At 38.5% G+C, this 24694-nt stretch overlaps 1 protein-coding gene across 5 annotated transcripts in view; it reads left to right on the top strand.

The window, feature by feature from the left end:
- The window catches only part of LOC124777495 (serine/arginine-rich SC35-like splicing factor SCL33), a 162608-nt gene that overhangs the window by 101773 nt on the left and 36141 nt on the right, over positions 1–24694 (top strand). For 3 of the 5 annotated variants that reach the window (XM_047252936.1, XM_047252935.1, XM_047252934.1), the window contains 2 exons: positions 9641–9772; positions 22781–22987. In XM_047252936.1, coding sequence (XP_047108892.1) covers positions 9641–9772; positions 22781–22987 — 339 coding nt within the window. The remainder of the gene's footprint in view (positions 1–9640; positions 9773–22780; positions 22988–24694) is intronic. The other 2 variants (XM_047252938.1, XM_047252937.1) reach the window with 1 other exon arrangement.

Raw genomic sequence — 24694 nt, 5'->3', positions numbered from 1 at the left:
TTGCGGGAATAATTTTCCAGTTCAGTCAGGTTTGAGTAGTACCTTCTCCCGCTTCTGTGGCTGTTGGCTGTGTAAGCAGTCACAGCAAGCAGCTAGATGCTACCGGGAAAAATTTTACTGGAGCGCCCAAGCTGACAGATTCAAGCATGCGCAGCAGGCCCAGATCTAGGAAGGGGGGGAGGGCAAATTCATATTCTTGAGGGGAAAAAACCTTGTTTCACAAAGCGCCTAGCATCCAGCGCACGTTGGTCTATCGATTATTCATATTACTTTGAAATGTGTCCCTATCGGTTTTTGAACACATTCTAAGTTGATATCTGAATGATTTGTAAATGCGTGCATAGTGTACGTGATGTCTGTCAGGGGATTCCTCTTCGCATTTAGAAATAAACTTTCCTGCAGGTAAAAGGGGCTATACGAGTAAAGCCGAACGGATGAAAGCCAACTGTTGTCTGATTACCGTATTTACTCGAATCTAAGCTGCACCTTTTTTTCCAGTTTTTGTAATAAAAAAAAAACCACCTGCGGCTTAGAATCGAGTGCAAAGCAAGCGTAAATTCTGAAAAAAAAGTTGGTGAGTGCCACCACAACTACCTTCTGCCGTCGAATATATGTAGCGCTACACAGGCATGCTTTGTAGGCACAAAGATAAATACTGGCACCAAAACCTCTGCGTCGGTTAAAAAAAAAAAAAGGTAGAAGACGAGCTGTTTTCTCTGCCCCGAGTTTCGACCACTGCATTTTCATACATTATCCAACGAAGTAAATACAAATTCCGTATTGTTCATCTTGGAATGTAGCAGCATTTCAATGTACTACGAAAATCCGACTGGCAAGACTGTTTGGGATGTTTGTCAATATGGCCAACTCTACGTTCTGAATTCTTTCCTACCTTTGAGAAGAGATGGTTGCTAATAGGAACTTTTATGAATTGTGAACCACATGCAGTATTCTCTTCACCATAAGAATAATACGCATATAAACATTTTGCCATGTATCTTTTCATGTTTGCTGCTATCTCGTTTAAATCCTGTCTGCCTAATAAACCACGAAACTAAAGTGAGACAACAGCAAACGCGGAAGAATATACATATCATGTCATGTTTATATTCGTATTATTCTTATGCTTAATAGTGAAACAGTCAGAAATGAAGCACGGCAGTTGGCTAGGTTTCTAAATCTAAGATGTCTCTAATTTCTGTGTAGAATGTAATGTACTAAAGAGGCCCCTGCAAAGATTTGCAAACGGAGAAAAATTTTCGCTAAACTCTCGTGCTAGCGTGCACAAAAGCAAGCCATGTCGCGAGCGGTGACAGGCCGTAAACACGCACTATCAGAATGCGACAAACAATGCGCGACACAGTACAGTAATGCATTTCAGCTTAGAGTGAACCTATAACAAAGAAAACTGCACTTATCAGATCAAAGAAAAATAAACAATCAATTCAAGCACGTGGAAAAGGAAGGGTACCCGTATAAATACGGACGGAGCGCCTGACGCATAGCAATGGCTACCTGGTAAAGCTTAACTGCTAAGCTTACGACTCGAACCAAACTACTGTAGCTGTATCGTCATTCATTTGACCTAAATTGTGTTTCATATTACAGTGGACCAACTTTGTTTCGATTTGGAGATGCGGCCTATAATTTTTCCCTCCCGTTGAATTTCGAGTCTCAAATTTCAGGTGCGGCTTAGATTCGGGAAATTTTTTTTTCCTTGATTTCGAGTCTCATTTTTCAGGTGCGGCTTAGATTCGAGTGCGGCTTAGATTCGAGTATGTGGTTGATTGGGTTTGCAAATGTTGAGCATTATTATAATTACTAGCTAAGTCCATAGATTCAGACTACCAGAGTGGAAATAAACGACCAACAGGGATAACAGGTACGAAAGATTATGTATTATGTACTCGGTGTATCCAAGAAAATGAAATTTTGACAGAAAGTTTTGGCCAGATCGCTATGCTAGTAAGGGCCAGTTGTACGGTCCCCGGCTAGCAGCCGCTTTAAGGTCTATTCTGGAAGTAGTGCGGAAAATGCATTGTACGAACACGTAACAACGCCTAACCGGAGAATAAATACGGGACAGAGTTAGTGAAGTTAAACGACGAATAAGCTTGGACATTGACAGGAATAGTTACAGAATTAGTGATGACAAGACTGTTTGTTAGAACGAGGAAGGAGAAGAAACGGGGACATTACAGCAATTATGGAAGAATTAAGACGATTCCAAATTTGTATAAAAATTTTGTACTACCACTTTTTGATCTCATGCTTGAGAAACTGGAGCGCATGAATGAAGTGTGAAAGTATTTCCCAACATAAAGCTTTTTGCTTGTAGTAGGCCTAATAGGCATTCGATATTGGTACTTTGTGAATTATATTCTGTTGTCTTATAAAAATGACTATTCGTACCAAAACAGTCTTGTTTATTTGTGTATGTTACAATTGCTACAGTATTAAAAAGGCCTATTTTGTTTTATCTAGAAGATAGTGACAAAATAGACGTAATCATATAGAGAAACCACACCAGTCTTGGGTCCTATTTGTATTAACAGCTTTTTCAGTATTAGCCAACGACATTTCGATTTTTCATGTAGCAAAATTTTTGACGAACTTTGATGAGGTAATAGTTTCTTTCTCAGAAAGGAAAGCCCGCCATGTAAACCTGAAGCAAGATTAGAGAGAAAAGAAATGTGTACTGTCTTGCTTGTCTTTTGTCTTTGCTGGTTTTATGTATCCTGTATTTAATTTTATGTCACACAAAGCAGCAAGTTGTTAGCTAATAGGGAATAAAGAGTGCAAATTTTCTGAAGAGTTCTTGTTTACAAATAATCCCATCCAGTATTAACTGCAAGTGTTTTTTTTCCTTCCCCCCCCAGAGAGCGAAATACAATGACGTGCGATAGAAGAATGCTGTGTGAAGAGGCGTGGCACTCCACTTTGGCACACTTAACACCAAATAACATGTCTTACATTTCCTCGAACACACGTTTTATGCATCAGACTATTCAGAAAGATGTGCGCTACAAAATGAACATATTTTTGAAAGTTCGATTTAAAAAAAAAAATTAACTTCCTATCTCAAACGCTTGTGGGATGGGCGGGGGTGCTACTATCTAGTGTTGCTCCGGTTCGGAAATATCGTAGATCCGAGGCTGATGCACAGGGCAGTCTGAGATATAGTAGGGAAGTAGGTAGTCTCCACGTGACCCGTGTTTACATTTAGTGATTTTGTTGTTTCCTCTTCGTTTACTGCTCTCACGTCAAATGAAAACAAAACGGATCTCTGTGGCCGAGAGCTATCAAGTGAATTAAAATACATTCACGTAATTATGGAAGGCAAAAATATGTTATTAGTTTCAGATTTTGTTTTATTTCCACCTTTCTGATGGTCAAGCATTAATCACCTTGTAGAACAATGAAGATTTTTTGTCGGTTTGCTAAAGAAATTTCCTTTTATTAATCTTTTTCGCTGAGGCAGTCAATATATTTGAAATGAAGTATTTAATTCCACACTATTGGCTAGTTTCAACTGTTAGCTGCATATCAAGTGCACGTTTTCATCTTCTAGCACTTATCGCATAATGCCATAATAAAGAACCAAACATGAGATAACACAGTGCTGGTACTCCAAGAAAATTTACATCCCGAAAACCACATTGAAAAGCTTCATATCAAGTCGAGGCCTACTTCATTAGGAATTTGGACATGCGAATGTGGACTTTAAATGTGTACATTTTAGTATGGTTCACGAAATTCCGATGCTCTTGGAGTATCCTCTGATGTCTTGTTTCTCTTATGATGTAATGTAAGCTCTTTTAATGTTTTACGTGTATGTATATACAGGCTTGCTACATCACCGTAGCTGCGCAAGCGCGGTGGCGCCTGTCATCTGGCAATCTCTGGCAACTGCTGAAACTAACCTATCTCTAAGAAGTCACGGGAAAATATTGAGAATGGTGGTTTGAAAAGCGTTACTTTCAAAGTAAATTTCCTTTTACGCAAGTTGAACTATGTGCGAGAATGTACTGTGAATTTCTTAAATCACAGAGCATTTGACTCTGATTTAAAAATCAACTGAGGACAAGCCATCTACATGAATTTCGAGCCCAGAAGATCAGACATTTATGTCCATTTATGTCGTTATTAAAACTTTTACCACCTCATTTGCGTGATATATCTTAGTGTAATATGCTCATAAAAGACCAACATTATATGTGTAAGCCTAGCTTCTCTTCCAGCATATTAACCTTAAGACACAAGTATTATATGTGAAAGCTTTGCTTTTCTTGTAGCAACACTGTATATTAATTTAAACCGATAACCGTTGGTGTTTGCGAGTTCGTGCTACTTAACAGTGATGTGGACATTGGCTCACCACATCACATGTCCTAAGCTCTGAATGTCCGCTTTCATTGGCTGGCGAGATTATGAGATATGACCTATGACTGGCTTACAAAAGTGCATTGCAGTCTTGATTTCAATGCTTCTGAAAGTAACATGTGGTGTTTGGTGGAATTCGAATTTATACTTTTGTAGTACGAAAATATGCAGCGTACGTGTTGCTGCACGTCAAAGATCTTTCAAAACGTGTTTTCTTCCCTGAGTTTCGTTTTATAAAGCGCCGGGAAATTTTACGCCCGTGTATAAAACCCTAACCATTCAAAGGATTGGTAAGCTATACAGTTATACCATCAGTTAACAGGGATAAAGTGTATTTTTAACCGGGAAATGCGGGAGAAATCTGGGAATGGGAATTTTTTTTCCTTGTCCGCATATACACCCTGCTTAAGTTACCTCACTTTTCTTGCTGTTCTGGATTGCAGCTGGATCAACCAATCAGTTTGCCTACTTAGGTTTCATCTTCATTAACACATTTGTTATTTGTACCATACTGCTTCGTATAGTGGGCTTTTCATAGGTGTAGATGGAGGAGGTGATAAAAAACAAGCTAAATCTATACTCTGCAAATTAATAAAGTGTGGTTGGCAGAGGGATATTTCCCATTGGGGGGAGGAGGAGTGGAGTTATCAATTTGAAGTGTGCCACTAGCCCTGGACTTAAGTGGTGATATACCATTTTCCTCCTCTGGCCATTGAACAGACTTACCCAGCCAGTTATAGGGAGAAGTATTTTGAACCATAGTGCAATTTGTATTTTTCACATTAACAAACCTTGCCAGTAGGGAAAGAAGTGACAGATAAAAACGAGTGGGAAGATGCCTGCTAAAATTAGTTCAGTCATGTCTTCGGAGTCCCTAAGGGAGTGATATGTAGCAAGTTTTAACGTATTTCTGGAGTCCTCAAATAATACTGTTTGCTGGAAATTTGTGAGAATGTTTTCACAAGATAATTGGTGTCTGCCATCATGTGCCTTATAGAGTTTTCAGCATCTCAGTGATGCTCTTCTGTCAGTAAGACAAATATGTGACCATTTGTACTGTCCTTTGTTATATATGTTTAATATCCTGCACTTAACCAATATTTTGGGATAGGTCATGGACGCTTTGTGAGCAATGCCTGTTGTAGGCATTTCCATTTTTACAGTATACTATCAATGGACTGAAGTCCTCCACCTACTGTGCCCTAATTGAGCCTTTTCGTACAATTTTGTATTCCCACAAATTCTAACACCCTAGTATTTATACAAGTTGACTGAACCCTGTTGTGACCCCTTCATGTTATAGCCATATTTTTTTTGTGTTTTTTTAAGTGCACTATATACGTTTTTAATATTCGAAACAGTTCAAAGTCAATCTTTGCCCCACTTTTTCATCTAACTTCTTCTCTCATAGTCTCCATTGATCTGATTGGTCCATTTTAAGACTCAGTAGTATTTTCAAGTTGTGTTTAGACAAAAGAAGTGTGATGTGAGTCGCTCATTATTGTCTATTCAGCATTAATTTATGGAATTTCACTTTGTGAGCTGGCTTTATAATTACTTGGGTATTTACTGTTATTTAGTTCTCAGCAGCTCTTTACAGATATTTTGATTCAGTTGGATGATTTGGATTGCGGCAGATGGTTGAGAGTGAGATCTATTTCATTCGGAATAACATTGACATATAAGAGAATCAGGAGACATTATTTAAAAACCACTGGTTGGACTTTGTCATGTGGCCTAATGTGGAAGATCCGTATCTACCTTCTATATTCTATCGTTAAATATACAAATTAAAAACCCCTTACCATAGATCTGGCTGTTTGGGGTAACCCCTTACCATAGATCTGGCTGTTTGGGGTAATTTCAGGAACCTGCTGGATGGATTTTGATATGAATTTCACTAATAGACCAATTTATGAGGAAGGTTTATATATATATATATATTATAATACCTAAATATTTTGTGCAAATTGGGTGAACTATTGTGAATTCAATTCCCTCGTCACTGTGAAAATAATGCCATTGTCATCTAGTGGTGAATGGCAGAACACTTTGGAATTGCAGTAGCTCATTCAGCATGCTGTACCATTGTTGCATGGCAAAGTTTGCTTCGTACTAATGCTCTGTGAGACAGGGTGTTTTGTACTAATGCACCAGGCGGTGCGGTAGCTCACATCTCTGATCATCGCCATGAGATGGTCTCTCTAAATGTCAATTAAATGTGTAACAGTAACATTCATGCCTTCTGAGAACTTTCCATCCACACACTTCTTAAATTGTCTAAGTTATGTGAAAGTTATTATATTCAGTTGCCTAATGGTGTTTTTCTGAATTTCGATCATAACTTTACAAATGGTCTATGAACAAGATTACTGCTGTGCTAGACAAGTACTACTGATGCAAAGCTAGGGTGTTTCACAATTTTTCTGTAATAATTGTGACATCATTATTATAAACTCTAGAATTGCTGTTGTTTTCAAAATGAGTTTCTGCAATATTTGTGTCTTGGATATACATTTAAAATCTTTCAGTGAGGCAATGTGCAGGACTCTGTTCTTTGTTGTCTTCTAGATATGTGCGGTTTTTAGAGCACAGTTTGATAAAAGGTGAAACTTTCACACTTCATTTGGAAAAAAAAGTCAGCACAGTGTTGTGAGAAAAACAATCTTCGGTGTTTAAGAAACACATTAATCATGATTAACAGTGTATTAAAATCATCAGGATGAAACCACAGTGTGATGTTGCATTGTGATAAGTTTACATTGTGTTCACTGTTTTTTTTTTTTATTTAGCTCTTCATCTATTTTCAAATATTACGGTACTCATATTTTGTGTATGAAGAGAAATTTGGAGATTTGCTGCTTCATGCATTTGTTTGCAGTTTGGCCAGAGATTGGCATCTAGGGGTCAAAACATTCAGAAGTTCCTTATCATTCTTCATGAAATGATGAGGTTGGATGGGGATGTTCTTAAGCTCTATAATCCACATGCTCTTTGTGGAAAACCAAACACTTTCGATCTCGTGTTGTCTATGCGTGCATGCACACAAGTGAGAGCAACGTTATTAATAGGTATAGAGATAACACAACCTCTTGGTGCTTCCATTTCCATATCTGCATTTTGGTTCAGTTTTAGGCTTGAAAGTGAGAGACATTTTGCTTCCAGTATCAAGCTAACAATTTGCAGCATTCTGTCCTGACAATTTATTGCGACATTTGACCAATGAACAGTAAAATTTTATAACTGTTCAGTTGTAGTGGGCATAGGCTTTTGTGGCTGGAATTGGATTCTGAAACAACATTTAAATGTGTAACCATTCATTGATGATGTGTACTAAAAACTGACTGATGTTTCAGTTGTTGATAGCAGGCTGCAGGTCACCGCACTGAAAGTTTCCTGTAACAATGGTCAAAATGTCAGTTATTTATAAATGGCAAAATCATACACTTCAAATAATGTTGTTGTTGCTGCTGCTGCTGAGCTTTCCCCCTATTGCTTTAATAACCTATTCTTAACCTTTGCTCGTGTGTGGGTGTGACCTTATACATATTCTGCATTTATGAATTCTTTGTTGTTGTAAGGACCTACTGTGGATATGAAATATAACAACTCTGTGTTTGTGTGTTCGCGCGCGTGTTCTCATAGTATTTCTGTCTAAAGTTCTGAGGTTGAAAGTGATTCACATAACCACTATCATTGAATTATATATGAGTCCCAAGTGTTAACATTTATTTGATGATTATGCAACACAGGACAATCTGGTGCCAGTTTATATGTAAGTTTTTTCCCAAGTAGGGTAAAAATAAAACAGAAAAATGTGGTAGTGACATTGCTTTTGACACCTTGCTTGGTTATTGGTCCTTCTATTGGTATTATCTGCCATTATTGTTTTGCAGTGATTGTTAAGTACCAAGAACATTGATCGCTACTATTAAAAGCTCAAATTTGGTTAATGTGAAGTTAATATTTAAAGCAGTTCAGTATTACAGATGCTTGATTAAAACTTCTTTAGCACAGCTGTACACACTATTTTGACCAGCTTGGTTATGATGCATGTCATTGACCACTAAATTTCAGCTGCTTTTGTGGTTTTTGTGATTCATATGAATTGTCTTCATTGGAGAGCATGATGCATGGTAGAGCATGAGACAAGCGCACTGTCTTTGCTTTTGCACTGGAATGTGGTGCTAGTGCACCTCAGGGTATTTGCAGGAGTCCCTTGCGGAACTTACTCTCAATTGATTTTGAACTTCAAGCAACTCTTTGCACTACATAGTGTATGGGGTTAGATGCAGGATCATCTTGCTGCATTTACACTTGTATTGGAAGTGCTTTATGGTTTTACTGAGCTGAATGTAACACATTTGTGTCTGGTAAGTTACTTGGATTTTTTAACACTAAATAGAGCAGGTATTGCATTGTTTGCTTATAAGTGTGTGTGTGTGTGTGTGTGTGTGTGTGTGTGTGTGTGTGTGTGTGTGTGTGTGTGTGTGTGTGTGTTAGGGGTGAGAGAGAGAGAGGTGGATGAACTGTTGGCATTTGGCATGTTGATTAGCAGTCTTTGATTTGGAAATGCTTATTTGATTGCATACTGAACAAGTCAAAAATTCCTCTAGACTTCCTAGGAAGTATTACCATGAAGTACTGCTGTCTTATCTGCTTGTAAGCAGCTATCTTGTGTTCTCTTTATCTCCTTTTTTTCCCACTTGCTTTTTCTTTTGTATCATCTCTTGTAAACACACTTCATTTCAGCTTTGTTTATGGGAGCTGCTTCTTACTTACCTGTGCAATGTCGTAAAAATACTTTGTGCTCACTTGCTGCACACTGCTGTCACATTTATTATGCTTTGGATAATTTCTCTCCTTGTCCTATTGAAACACTCAGTTCATAGATTCTTACTTTCACTGTACATGCTACACTTGGTATCTGCTTTGTTGTTTAGTATTACATACCTTAACATTCACTGCTTCTATTTGCTTCCAAATTTCAAATAAAACTTTATTTGGTATGCAAAAAACATTACCACATTTTTTAAAAATATTGAGTATCCTGAATCTTGGCCACTTCTAGCTTCATGGACTCAATTTTTCATTTTTGAATGTACTGTACATAACTTCAGTTTCTGTCCATAAGTTTATCAGATTATGCCTTTGATGTGGCCTATTAAACAGTCACAAAGTTCAGTATGGGGGGATAGTTATAAGTCTTTGCAGCATTATCCAACTTTATTTGAAATGATAATATTTGTGGTGCTAGGTGAGGGTTCTCGCCCAATTTTTGCACGCGAGGAAATTATGCAGGCGAGCACAGAACGTGCCATCATTCCACCAGTTGATGATCACCGTCGAATTGTGGCAATTCGTGATGTGGATCCACCTCGTATATCAGGTAGGCTTATAAATATGATTGTGTAGCTACTTAATTCGCAAGATGTGTTCTAGTTAGGAGTTAAACTGTTTTTATTGGACAGTTAATAAAATATCAGTAAGATTCCATTATTGCATGGCAAAATTACAAAAATAGTAAATATAGATTGTGTAAAATAAGTCGCATTACCTAGATTAATTATCTTATAGCGCTACTTTTATGCATGTGGGCTGCATACAAAGAAATGGAGTTAATTGATTATACAATGACAAACTGTTATCATAATTTTAGATAACATTGTTGGGATTTAACAGTTATCTCTCAGTTAAATAAACTTGCAAAAAAAAAAAAAAAAAAAAAAAAAACCCACCAGTTTTGATTGCCAATCATTTATTAAAAATATGACTGCTTTCGGCCTTTCATAGTTGGCCATCTTCAGATACTGCACCACTCTGCTGATGATGCCAAAGCTTGGAACAGCTGTGCTGACTCCAGTCGCAGAACTGCTCATCGTTTTGTTACTGGGGTCAGCACAGTTGTTCGATGTGTCGTTGCCATCATCTGGATGGTGCATTATCTGAAGATGGCCTACTACTAGAAACCAAAACTGGTCACGTTCTTAATAAATGACTGTGTGATACAGACTGCATTCTTTTTATTTATTTTTTTATACCAAGTTTAGAAACTGTTGTGCAGTGAACAGATGGTTAAAGAAGTAGTGATTATGGTTGCTCACTTTGTTTTCAGTCCCATCTTTTAAGCGCGCGCGCGCTCACACACACACACACACACACACACACACACACACACACGAAACTGCCATTGTCCTTTGAATCCTGCCTGATGTGAGCCAGGTTTCATCAAGTTAAATAATAGGGCAGTGATTACTTTCTTTCCTGATGTTAAGCATTTTTCTCAGAAAAGTTGCCCTAGCCGCTACAATATTGGATCTCTTCATCAGAAATGTGCCTTCATCATTTCATATTCTGTACCTGAACCGCAAAGATTTTCAGAATTCTTGCACTAGAATGATGGCCACTTGTGAAAGCAGTCTTGTCATGTGAAACATCTGCGCCTTCTCCCTTGTAGGATGCTAACCACAATTGTAAAACTGCAATACAGTATGGTAGAGAGGGTCTTTCTGGAAGTCACCAAAATCGCTGACAGTTCTTCCTCCACTACCATCTTTCCTCGCAGATTTATGCTTCATTTCTTGACCAGAAGTTTCAATTGCTCGTGTTTGTGCAGCTGTTCTGTGTACAGTTCATAGTAAAACACCCTGACTGTGCTGTTGTAGTATGTTGCGTCATCAAGATTTTCTCTATTCTTACATTGCCTTCAATGTCACAAAGAAATTTGTTTGGTTCATGTATGACTGCCTGTCTGTCTTTGGCTCTGTATATCTTTTAAACTCAGTCATCATAACTCCCTAACATAAATAATACAGGGTGTTTCACAAAGAATAACCTGATTTCAGAACTTCTTATTTATTGATAAAAACATATTACAGATATGAAATTCATTGTAAAATACAAATCCTTTGTTGTAGCTATGCTATTACAAATGCTTTGTGTATCCACCAAGAGCAACACGAACGCAGTAGCTAAATTAGTCATAAACTGTACGCACTGTATCTGCGTTTACACAAGCTGTGGCGACTGTTGTTCTGTTCTTCACTTCTTCCGTGTTCCAAAGTAAAAAGAGATGAACACAATTTTCTTCACATATTCAGCATTGAGGCATAGTGCAATTGAGAAACTGATGTGTGGTGTTGTGCCAATGGGGTGGGGATTCACCCTGTTGGAAAATGAAGTCATTGTCTTGAAGTTGTGGAAAAAGACAATTCTAAAGCATTTGAAGATAGCTCAGTGCTGGATAAGGCTCACAGGATCCTGAGCAACTGCCCTGCATTCTTTGCCTCCAAGATCCTTGGGCATGATCCCATGTGATTCTTCTTCTTCTTCAGGGTATATGTGAAGGAAAGTGTGTTCATATAAGAAGTGAAGAACAGAATAACAGCCGCCATAACTTCCTGTGAAAGCGGAAACGTTGTGTAAAGTTTATGATGAATTGAGCTACCGTCAAGTGTTGGCTATGCTGCTGCTGGTGAACGCACGGAGCATTTGTAATTGCATAGCTAAAACATTTTGGGAGTATCTTGCAATTCATCTCATGTTTGTGGCAAGTTTTTTTGCAATGTGCTTTAAAATCATATCATTCTTTTTGAGACACACTGTACTACGCTATGAAAATCAAGACTCTCTTTGCAAATGTAAAACTCTTTCACACAGCGATCACATGAGCGAATGCTGGGTAGCAGCAAAACATGAATGAACTGCAGAGATGTCACATAAATGCTGTTAAGTATAAGTGTTTGTTTGGTAGTTATTACGTCATAAAATGCTGTCTGGAAGTCATCTGTTGCAGAAACAGTATGTACTGTCATCGACCAAGCTGGATTCCGTACAAGGCTTCTCATTGGCACTTAGAAACCGAGAGAAGATACGGGTCACGGCAGAACTGATGTACCCCTCCAAGCTGCCAGTTTTGCTGCTCCCTAGTCTAGCACACAATTTTTTATTGCTATCTTTCTTTATTGTTTTTCCATAACTCAGCACTACTGATATGTGACTTGCTGCAGTCATAAGAGATTTTGCAGAATAACTTTGGTTGTATAAATTGTGAGTTTTTATTGCAGGTACTTAATGTATTATGAATTTTGTTCTTTTTCTGGGGCAACAGGAGTGAAAAAATTTGACATAATGTACACATGCATCCATGTGCATTGTGAAAGGGGAAACGTGTAGATATATTTTTAAGTACCACGCACTTTTTCGTCTCACATTTGAAATAGAGACCCAAAACTTCCTAAAAATACTACACACTACACATATTTAGACACTACTGGCCATCAAAATTGCTATACCACGAAGATGACGTGCTACAGCCGTCAGGGTACTGAAGAAACGACTTCAGCATGTTTGTAGCTGCAAATGCAAATTAATTTCTCCTTCTCCATGACAACGCAAGGCATCACACAAGTATGAGCATGCCAGAGGAGCTCATAAAACTTCAATGGACAATTCTTCCTCATCCAACCTACAGCACGGATCTCGCACCTTCTGATTGCCATCCGTCTGGCCCAGTGAAATGTGCACTCCACGGGAAGCAGTACGTACATGATGGGGAAATTATTGATGCAGCAAGACGTTGGCTCCGAAGTCGACCACTACAGTGGTGCCATGCGAGCATACAGGTCCTCCGGTCCTCCTAGTAAGGTGGCGTAAGTTGTGTCAGTGAGCGGCGATTCTATTGAAAAATCGAGATCTGCAGCCAAAAGAATGGGGAATAATGTGCTGTACTGGAATCCTGAATACCAAACTGCTTTCAAAAACAAAACAAAAAATGTGTTGCATTACTTACTGAACATCCCTCCTAGATCAGTGACAGGGAGAGCCATCATTTATTTGTGTGATCGTTATCTCTAGTAGGCCTATACGCCCTCTGTGGGATTCCTCTAGGCGTGAATGTGAGTATATACACTACTGGCCGTTAAAATTGCTACACCACGAAGATGACGTGCTACAGACGCGAAATTTAACAGACAGGAAGAAGATGCTGTGATATGCAAATGATTAGCTTTTCAGAGCATTCACACAAGGTTGGCACCGGTGGCAACACCTACAACGTGCTGACATGAGGAAAGTTTCCAACTGATTTCTCGTACATAAACGGCAGTTGACCGGCGTTGCCTGGTGAATCATTGTTGTGATGCCTCGTGTAAGGAGGAGAAATGCATACCACCATGTTTCCGACTTTGATAAAGGTCGGATTGTAGCCTATCACGATTGCAGTTTATCGTATCGCGACATTGCTGCTCGCGTTGGTCGAGATCCAATGACTGTTAGCAGAATATGGAATCGGTGGGTTCAGGAGGGTAATACGGAACGCCGTGCTGGATGCCAACGGCCTCGTATCACTAGCACTCAAGATGTCAGGCATCTTATCCACATGGCTGTAACAGATCGTGCAGCCACGTCTCAATCCCTGAATCAACAGATGGGGTCGTCTGCAAGACAACCAGCATCTGCACGAACAGTTAGACGACGTTTGCAGCAGCATGGACTATCAGCTTGGGGACCATGGCTGTGGTTACCCTTGACGCTGCATCACAGACAGGAGCACCTGCGGTGGTGTACCCAATGACGAACCTGGGTGTACGAATGGCAAAACTTCTTCTTCTTCTTCTTCTTTTTTTTTTGTGTGAATCCAGGTTCTGTTTACAGCATCATGATGGTCGCATCTGTGTTTGGCGACATCGCGGGGAATGCACATGGAAGCGTGTATTCATCATCACCATACTGACGTATCACCCGGCGTGATGGTATGGGGTGCCATTGGTTACATGTCTCGGTCACGTCTCGTTCGCATTGATGGCACTTTGAACAGTGGACATTACATTTCAGATGTGTTACGACCCATGGCTCTACCCTTAATTTGATCCCTGCGAAACCCTACATTTCAGCGGGATAATTCATGACCACATGTTGCAGGTCCTGTACAGGCCTTTCTGGATACAGAAAATGTTTAACTGCTGCCCTGGCCAGCACATTCTCCAGATCTCTCACCAATTCAAAACGACTGGTCAATGGTGGCCGAGCAAATGGCTCGTCACACTACACCAGTCACTACTCTTGATGAACTGTGGTATTGTGTTGAAGCTGCATGGGCAGCTGTACCTGTACACACCATCCAAGCTCTGTTTGACTCAATGCCCAGGTGTATCAAGGCCGTTACTACGGCCAGAGGTGGTTGTTCTGGGTACTGATTTCTCAGGATGTATGCACCCAAATTGATGAAAATGTAATCACCTGTCAGTTGTAGCATAATATATTTGTCCAATGAATACCTGTTTATCATCTGCAATTGTTCTTGGTTTAGCAATTTTAAAGGCCAGTAGTGTACTTAATATTTCGTTAAATAAGTTTCTAAATAACAGGTAATGCAAATCCTATTTCCGGCTTCAGACAGAATTAACGACGAAAAGAATATGTGATGGGATGCCTTTATGGTGAGAGCTAGTGAATTACGATGGAGCTCCACAGTTGTTGATATATCCAAGCAACATGGGGTAAGAATCCTCCTAGGAAGATCATACTTCCATAGCCCCCCTCCCTTCCATCGCCCCTCCCTCTCCTGCCCCCCCCCCCCCTACCCCTCGAGTGTGTGTGTGTGTGTGTGTGTGTGTGTGTGTGTGTGTGTGTGTGTGTGTGAGAGAGAGAGAGAGAGAGAGAGAGAGAGAGAGAGAGAGAGAGAGAATTGAATTGATGTAATAGATTGTATGCCATTGGATTGCAGGTGGGGAAAGATTTTGAAAATCTGTCATCGAAATTTCCCTTCAGGACAGGCCATGTATAAAATTTGGACAGTGCATTTATTCACTATTATCAAATATTTCGGTTGTGTACCAAGAACTTTTTGAAACTTTCAACGAATGGTCCTCAGCAGTGGGATAGAAATTTTGAAACCATCTATATGGTAATATAGGTTAAGTTCCCAGATACCAAAAGCTCCAGCCATTCACTATGGTGGGCTGTGTTAGTGATGGTTAAAAATTTCAGAATTTCGTGTGAGCGTTACATCTATAAACAAGGAATGGCCTATGGACTGGATGCGTAGTGAACTGGTGAAGGCGTGGTCCTTATATGCAAGGGTTATGGGCTCAAATCTCATCAGGTGCTATGAAATTTTTTATTCTTAAATCTTTATCAAAATGACTTTGGTCATTACTTATATTCTATTAATTGGTTTAAAATGTACTTTTTTAAAAATTTCTATTCCTGTCGCACCATTTTCCTCATTGTATGCATTTTCCATCTGCTCTCATTTTTCTTCCTATCATATTTTTTCACTTTGGCTCTTTGTTCATGCATTTTATCGTCCTACATTTTCATCCATGTTATTGTAGTCTTATTTCTATTCCTTATTTTCCTTGAATTTAATTTTGATTACCATCCCTTATTTTGTTTAAATTTTCGTCTGCATTATTTTGTCCCTAATGGAATAGGAATTTATGTTTTAAATGTTTGTATGAGCATTACCACCCAAAATAGGTATATCTTGAATGAAAAATACTTTTTTGATACTGTTGCACATTCAGTATAAATAAATTGGTTTTACCCCCGATAGATCGCCATTTTCAAATGATGATAGACAAATGAAAGTAATTAAGTTCACTTGCACAAAGATTTAAAGTGTAAAAAGAATAATGGGAAAAAATTAAACAAACTGAAAAAATTAACACTGTTATTAAGATGATTTCACAAATGAATAAAAATAAAAAAAATTACATTTAAACCAATATCGTGAAAAAAATCAGTCATTTCAGTAAGAATTTGAAAAAAAAAATAAAAAATAAAGTAATTCAGAGCACTTCACAAGTTTCGAACCCACAACACTTCGCATGTGGAGACTGTATTGTAATCATTATGCTACACAACAAATTTGTTTAATATTTCTTTGTTAAAGCTGTAGAGCATCACACAAAATTCGGATTATTATTATTGTTATTATTATTTATTCGCAAACTAGGGGCCACTAGGCTGAATGGTTGCAGGGTGTGATATATGGGACCTTAACGTACATCTCTGTATAGTTGGTTTCAGGAAGTTGATCTCACCATTGGGGACCTTTCCTTGTAAAGTGTGACAATTGGTATATGGAGTCAACCATCAGATTTGTTTCTGCTGATTTAATGATTAATAATACGGATAGCAGAAATGGAAACAAAGTGACTCCAGTGATGCTGTTGTTCGTTAGATATTTAATCTCAGTTGTAAGCATCTTTTTATTGAGAGAACAAATTCATCCAATTTAATCTTACAAAAAAATGAGAAATGTGATTTACATTTTGGATGCACTGAGAACTACATATCGTGTGTTCCAGTTGCAAAGACTGAAATATTTCACATTCAACCAGAAGAGATGGCTGAGTGGGGTCTCATATTTGTGATTAGCTAGTACAGGAATATACAGGAGCTGAGACATACCTGCGTTTATCATCTGTTACATGCTGGACGTCAACACCATATCTTTTCACATCATGTCTTATCAATTATGGTTTTGTGATTTGTGCTATTAAGAAGGGCACTAATCACTAATTTTGTAATATGTGTTAAGTTATTGATCAGTGCCACACACATTGATCTGTGTGGTCATATATAATCTTAGAAATGGTGCAGTTTAGATAAACCCTGTGATGGAAAGAAAAGTGAGTGTTGAAATATTTAGGCAGGAAATATTCAGAAACTTCTGTCATCTTATTATATAAGTATATCCACTTTTTGAAACGTTGATTGGTTTACACTGCTTTGATATGCTTAAGGACTGTAATTTTGATAAATATTAAGATTCATGGTATAGAGTAAGGAAAAAAGAGCCCAATGACTTCCTCAGCAGCAAGCACACGCTCAAGATATTTAGAACACTTCTTAGCAGAAAGCAAAGGAATGTTTCAAGGTGTCGCATGACAGTTACGTTCATAATTTAACCACTCTGACTTCAGAAATATGTGTTACAGTATTATATGACTTTGGAGTATGACAGTGATCGAGTAAAGATTAAAGAATTCCATTCTTGGCGTAATACCGATTTTCGATAAGTGGTGACTGGTTTCAGTCAGTGATGGATGATTACCATCTTGGAACTTCATATGTGAAAATTTGTTATCATTGTGACTGTTAATACATAAATTTAGCATGCATCCATTAGGAAATGTTGTATCTACAAGATAAATCCATTTGAGTGTTAAAAGCTAAATATTAATGAACGATGAGCTTTTATATATTTGGATGTTAACAAGGACGACCATACCTTAAAGTAACCAGATACGCTAATATAAATGCACAACAAACTTGCAATTCACACTTGCCTTTCACACTGCTATCTTCTGCTGCACAGCTATCATTCCAACTGATTAAGCATTCGAAACATGCATTGTTTCAGCGTTTATGGTACGTAAGTGTAGTATCCGTATTGTGAACGTAGAAACAATCCATGTCTAATAAACTTAATGGAGTTCTGACAATGTGAAATGCACTACCACCAACAACAAAATTGCGGATGGCAGATTGTATTTGAACATAAGCCATATTACAAAACAAATACAGCAGTGTGAAAAACCAAATGCACTGCTAGGGAGAACAAAGGAGAACCTACAGTGATGACAGTGTATTGCCACTGAAATGTGTATGGGTAGAGAGAGAGAGAGAGAGAGAGAGAGAGAGAGAGAGAGAGAGAAGCAATGCATTTTATTCAGGGTGGAGTTTTCAAAGAAAAAAAAAAACATTTATTATTCAAGTAAACATAAAAGCAAATAGTGATCTTTCTTAGAATAAATCACATGATCATAAATGTCTTAATTTTTGCTCTGTGGTTTTTTTAATGATATGTTAACACCCAGCAACAGAATTGTACGGCAGCGATGGATGTGTGTTTAAGAGTAGAAGGATCAAAAAGCTCTGATCCTGGACAATACTTACATATTCCAGAAAAGTCCCAAACAGCTTTTGGAAAACAGAGTAGTCACGTGCAGTGTGTTCTGATGTAGAAGATGCTATTCCCAGTTGCAATACTAGCAATGCCAAATTTATTACATTTGGCATAAGAAAAGGAGTTTATGGTATGTCGCAGTTAGCACTACTGCTTGTAACAACTTGATTTTGAATACAAAAATGCTGTTCCTTATGCAACTGCATGATTTTCCACAGGAATTTTAATGTGGACACCCTACGGAGAGGTGTGTTTCGCAAGTCCCAGTGGTTTGTCAATTGTGTTCTGAATATGTACCTTTGTCAGTGGTATATATTTGAGTTGAATACGTGAAATTATCGCAACATTCAGCTAACTAGATGATAAAAAAATCAAAATTCAAATACGTGCTGTGTAGTATGGATAAGATGCTTAGACATAGCCTGTCGTATGTCTGCTGGCGTGGAAGCAAGAGCTTAACCTGTACGTTTTATGTACTCTCATCGTGCAACAATCCACACTGGTACAACAGTGCGAGTAATTTTATCTTCCTCCACTCCATTCACAGGTGGTTGAAGGAGTACAGTTTGGTGTTCCCCCAAGTACAACATGTGTACTACTTTGCAAAGTTAACTGTCAAGTTACATCTCATTTCCTGCAATCATATGCACACTACAATATGAAGTAGGCCTAATTGCTTCTGTCTATTTAACATGGCATTTTTGACACACACACACACACACACACACACACACACACACACACACACACACAGTGTACACCTGGATATTGGAAATTTCAAGGAAAATGTCCAAGTTGCTAATCACTATCACCTAGACGCCTATATCATGGAAGTGCCACGAGAAAGACAATTTATTCTTTCTGACAGGGTCAAGTAACACACTGGCGAAGGAGTTTATATACAGTAATGTCAACTGCCCAATCACACATGAAGGCCTTGTTTAGGTCACATTACTGCATGGCCCTATCATGTAAATTGATACCTTAAAAAAATTAGGAAGATAGTAGCACTGCTGGTCACAAAGTATAAATGTGTGGATCGTTGTTACATTCAAAAACTAGCATAATATTGTTATGGTAGTCACTAACATGGTATGTCTAGCCAACCTGTACCACATCACAGTACTTCAGTGACATCCACTGTTGATTGACATGGAGATGTGAATGGAATTTTTTAATGTAGTGTTACATTAGACTATATGAGTATATGTATCAAATCTTTTGTTTTGTGTTCTTATTTAACAATTTTCAGGTGTTTTCAGTATTCAGCTCATCCAGTTCACTAAAATTATTTCAGGTGTTAGTATCACACATTATTGGTTGCTCTGCTTAGTAATGCGCGCACACGCGTGCGCACACACACACACACACACACACACACACACACACACACACCTCCCCCCAACATAGGATTACACAGCCAAAAGTTGCCGATAACTGGTACATTGATTTAGGTCTCTACACCTACTAAGGACATCTTCATCAGAATGAAATTTTGATAAACTGTAAAATTACATTGAGAGAGAGCAGTGGTCAGCTATGCTCTAGTGAAAAATAAAATAAAACGAAACAAGTTCCAGCCTTTCATACTGCCTAGCTAGGAACATCATCTGATGTTGGCTTTATAATTCCTATGTTTGAAAATTATATACGGTTGCTGAGAAACAGCCATGTTATATATATTTCTTTCTAGGGATCTGAAGATGTCATCAGTGACTTAAATAAGGCATCATTCAGTGTAATATCCAATCAAAGAAAGAAAGAAATTATCCATTCATCAAAAATAAGTTACGTGAATGGTTGTTTATGGACAGTGTAGTTTTATTGATGCTGTTCTATTTATGTGGCATATGGAAAGTAAATTTTTATTTGCTAATGAAATTGGGTGAACATCTGGCATGTGTATTAGGAGATAAGTCAGATGAATGGCTGAGTCAATGAAGAAGTGGTACCCAGTAAACATCCAGAACAATCTTTGAAACCTGTATGCTAGGATTGATCTTTTTGAGTTTAGCTCCGAAAGTTCTCTTGAAAACCTAGATATTCCTCCTGATTCAGTGGTTGCTCTGGAGATTACTTGCAGTTGTGAGCAGCCCATGGCATTCACCTTTGTCATGTCGCATATGCTTGATAGTACCCTACTATTGTGCAAATTGAAGTAATATTATTTTCTACAAAGTGCAGCCTCACACGATGTCAAAGCATGCAACACTGTGATTTGCTCACATAAAGCCCTTTGCTGTCAGCCAAGTACAGTTATTGAGGGATGATGATTCACTATGTTAAATTCATCTACGTGGCTAGCTAGTTGGCACTTTTCGTTTAATGCATGCACCATACTGTTGTGAAGTATGATCATTACATAAATACCCAATTTTGAACATTTTTTGTATTTACATGCCTCCTTCATGGTACCACAATTGTCACAAATGGTAGCGTACACTCCTGATATACCACAGACGTTTTAAGACTTCCCTACAAAAAATCTCCTAAGAAAGATTTGTAAGAAGTGTTATATAAGAAATATTTTTTTTCTTGTTAAGAACAAACATTCTACAAAGCACATCCGGAAAATAAGTTTTCCGGTGTTGTTTACTTTAAAGTAGACACATTTAGGTGGACAATTTTGCATGTGCAGCAGATCTATGACATGGCAATCAAATGCCAGCCGGACAGGTCCCGCCTGGTGCCAGCACCGCAGCAGCAGTTCCCTGAAATGGCAGCTCTTCTTTGTTCTCCTGCTGCCTCTGAGGTTTGGTCAGTAATAAGATTCCTTAGTGCATGAAAAAATAGCACCCATCAAAACTCACTGTCAGCTCCGATAGGTCTGTGGGCAGAACTTCGTGAGTAAACGAATGTTGTGTTACTAGTGTAGGCTTTTTTCCCTGAAGGTCATCAAAGTGTCCATGATGGAGAGCGCAGTGGACGGCCATCACTAATCGTGATCATGTGATTGAGCTGGTATGGCAGCGGATCCTGGAGAACTCTCGCTTCTCGATTATGGAGCCCAGCAGCCCATTTTTCTGTAGATATTGCAATCCTTGTTTCATGAAATTGTCACTAAGCACCTGTTGTTCAAGAAAATGTATGCTAGGTGGGTGCCGAAAAACCTGACACTCGAGCACAAAACGAAATGCTTTGGAGCAGCACTGACATTATCCAGCAGTATCATGATGATGGCGACGAGTATCTTGACAGTATCGATACGGGCGATGAGGCTTGGATTTCTCACTTGACCCCAAAACCAAGTAGCAGTCCATGCATTGGTGTCATAGTGGAACTCTGATGAAGATGAAATTAATACAGACTATGTCGGTGCAGGCGGTGATGTGCGTTGTGTTCTGGGACAGGAAGGGCATTTTGTTCATTGTCTTCGTGCCCAGGTGAAACAATGTGGACACTGTGACGTGCCATCCAGAAAGAGGTGTGGAATGGGTGTTGTGCTGACTGATGACAATGCTCGTCTTCATACGGTTCATCGCACAGCAGCTGTTTTGTAGAAGTTCATCTGGGAGCTCTTTGATCATCCAGCATGCAGCCCTGATCGTGCTCCTAGAGATTTCCATCTTTTCTTTCAACTCAAGAAATTCCTGCCCTCCGTCAGCACTTGGACGATGACGAAGAGCTGAAGATGACTGTCGTTGCGCTGGTTCCATTCACAGGAGGCAGACTTCGGTGACTCAGGAATACAAAAGCTGATCCCACAATATGACAGGTGGCTCAGTGCTTTTGGTGACCATGTCAAAAAATAGCTGAAACGTTACTGTATATGTTGCTAATAAAGTTTTTCATGTAACTGTTTTCTGTTAAAAAAGAAAAAAAAATAGGAAAACTTACTTCGTGGGTGCATTTCGCAAACATTTCTGAAGTGTGTTTTCTACTCGAGCTTTGAAGTGTTATTTGTTTATGATTGGCATAAATATTGCTGCTTTATTCTGAGAGAATGTAATTTGGGGGGGGGGGGGGGGGGGGGGGGGGAAGCTGTAGGAGATTCAATCTTATAAATTTGGTTTTGCTGTCTAAAGACTACTATCACAGCTAACAATCCACAAAAGTTTGTTGAAACAGGCAAATAAGAGAAGAGACAATTACCTTACACTATACAGCATGTTCGGCTTATACTAACTTTTGTGAATGTGTTATTATACTGATAGTAGTGGAGGCCATTTAAGGCACTTCATATATTTGTGTGTCACTAGATGATATCTAGTGAAGTCTAGCCATAAATTCCAGTGGAACATGTTTCGACAAGTAGTTCTCTGTCCACATATGAATAAATTATATGAGGCGGAACCTAACTAATTTTATTTCCTCTGTATAAATGTAATAAGTGCATATTTTGTTTTACATGATAATCCTTTAAGGTTTAATGACTTTCAGTTTTTGTAAGTGTTGTATTGAGTCTGTATTTTCCGTCTATCTTAGTTTTGATCTTTTATTGTTACCTATTCTTTTATTGGATCTTTAAATAACTAACAGGTTCCCATTCTCGCTATGAGCCACCTTCGCCACCTCCACCACCACGCTACTCAGAAGGCCGATCACGTGATGCATACTATGTACCAGAACATCGTGAGTCTGCAACACCGTTGACATCACATCGTGATTATGGTCGTACTCATCGTGACTATGATCGTCCTTCTACATCTGGGTATGAAAGGGACAGAGAGATGATCGCTATGAGAGGTAAAAGCAAAGCTTTTTAATTGAGAACTTTATTCTAGGAATTTTCAGTTAGGAGTGGCAGTCAGTGTCAAATCATCAAGTAGATGAACATAACAGAATTCATTGAACAGTGGATGCTTTTGAATTGTAGAAATTTTCAAGATTGATGAATGGAAGTTATTGACAATATTAAGGAAGGTTCTTATATCATATGAATGATACATGTGACAGTCAAAGAACAGTCATCATTTGGAATAGAACATAGATACATATTGTTCTTCATTTCAGTCTTAGAAATATGACCCATAAAGGCAGGTGCTGCAACTTTTTTGTAAGTTTGATATTTTAAAATGAGCACTGGTAACTAGGAGTTAAAAGACTTCTGCAACTCTAAGTAAGGGAGAAGACACCATGGAATTCTGAAGTATTTGGAAAGACGGAATATAGAGAGGTAGTGGGGAACAGGTATATAAAAGTAACTTTTAAGTGTAGAAACAGAAATTCAGCAGATAACATGTTTATTGATTGTTTTGCAGTGAACTAAATGGAAATATGAAACACATTCTTTTGGAAGAACAGTAGAATAAGAAGACAAGGGAATGAGCAGGACTGCATTCAACTGTATAATAGTCCAGAAAGCTTAGTTTGAAATCGTGAGATGTTACCACCGAGGAAGAAATTTGTTGTAATGTAGTAGCAACAGAGCTAGCAGTGTCAAATTTCATTAGCCTGAAGGAAGTAGTCGTGTAGCACAGACAGAAGTGGGGAAGATTAGAAGATAAAAGGAAAACTCGTATCTGTAACATCAAGAACAAAAATTAACATTGTGGATGAGAAGTGGCTGAACTAAAAGGAGATCAAAAGAGGCAATGGGAATGTTAGATAAGTGTGTGTGGGAAAATATACAAAGCATATCCTGATTGAAGTACATAATAAAAAGATAAACACAACTAAAAAAAGAAAAAGTAATGTGATGCATATACAAGCAGAAGATGCAACTAGATCATTCTATTTAAGAGATAGAGAGAATTTGTTCATAGTGCAAGGTGATACACACCATGAAAAAGAATTTTAATGGAATTCTCGAATACACGACTCAAAAGAATTAGGTGAACACATGTATCAATGTCCAGTATGTTAAGTCTATTTTGATACTGCTGATACCTATGGCCTTATTGGATAGCCTGAGTCACTGCTTCCAGTATGTATGACAACTAAAGTCTTTTGCCATCTGTTGTATAATGCATTATAGAATCAGGTGACCCCTCAGAAGAAAGTGAGTACTGGAAGTATGTACCTCTAGTGAGGTACACAGACAACAGTTGTAATTTGTGGACATTGTATTGAACCAGGCACATGAAACATGATGTCTAAATGCAAAGCAGTGCAAGTAAAGAGGACAGTCTGTTTGATCTGAGGAGGATGGTCTTTCCAATGTGTTGTTGCAGATTCCAATGACTGTCTGTCATCCATAATTTGTGGACACTGTACACACAGATAGGTCAATATACATGGCGAGTTGGGCAAGGTCACCAACGCATTATAACCCTTTGTGAAGACAGATACCTGGCCATCTCTGTGCTGGGTCATCGTGCGGCTGCTGCCATAGGTCTGCAAGAGAATCTCAGAAGGGCCACTGGTGTCACTGTGTCTGATCAGACTAAGGAATAGGTTACAAGAAAGGACCTTATGATCCAGCATTCCTGTTTGAGTATCTGCTTGACACAA

Source organism: Schistocerca piceifrons, chromosome 2 (assembly GCF_021461385.2).
Source record: "Schistocerca piceifrons isolate TAMUIC-IGC-003096 chromosome 2, iqSchPice1.1, whole genome shotgun sequence".
In the NCBI taxonomy this organism is placed as follows: domain Eukaryota; kingdom Metazoa; phylum Arthropoda; class Insecta; order Orthoptera; family Acrididae; genus Schistocerca; species Schistocerca piceifrons.
Note: the sequence above shows the minus strand (reverse complement) of the source record. Positions and strands in the feature narration are given on the sequence as shown.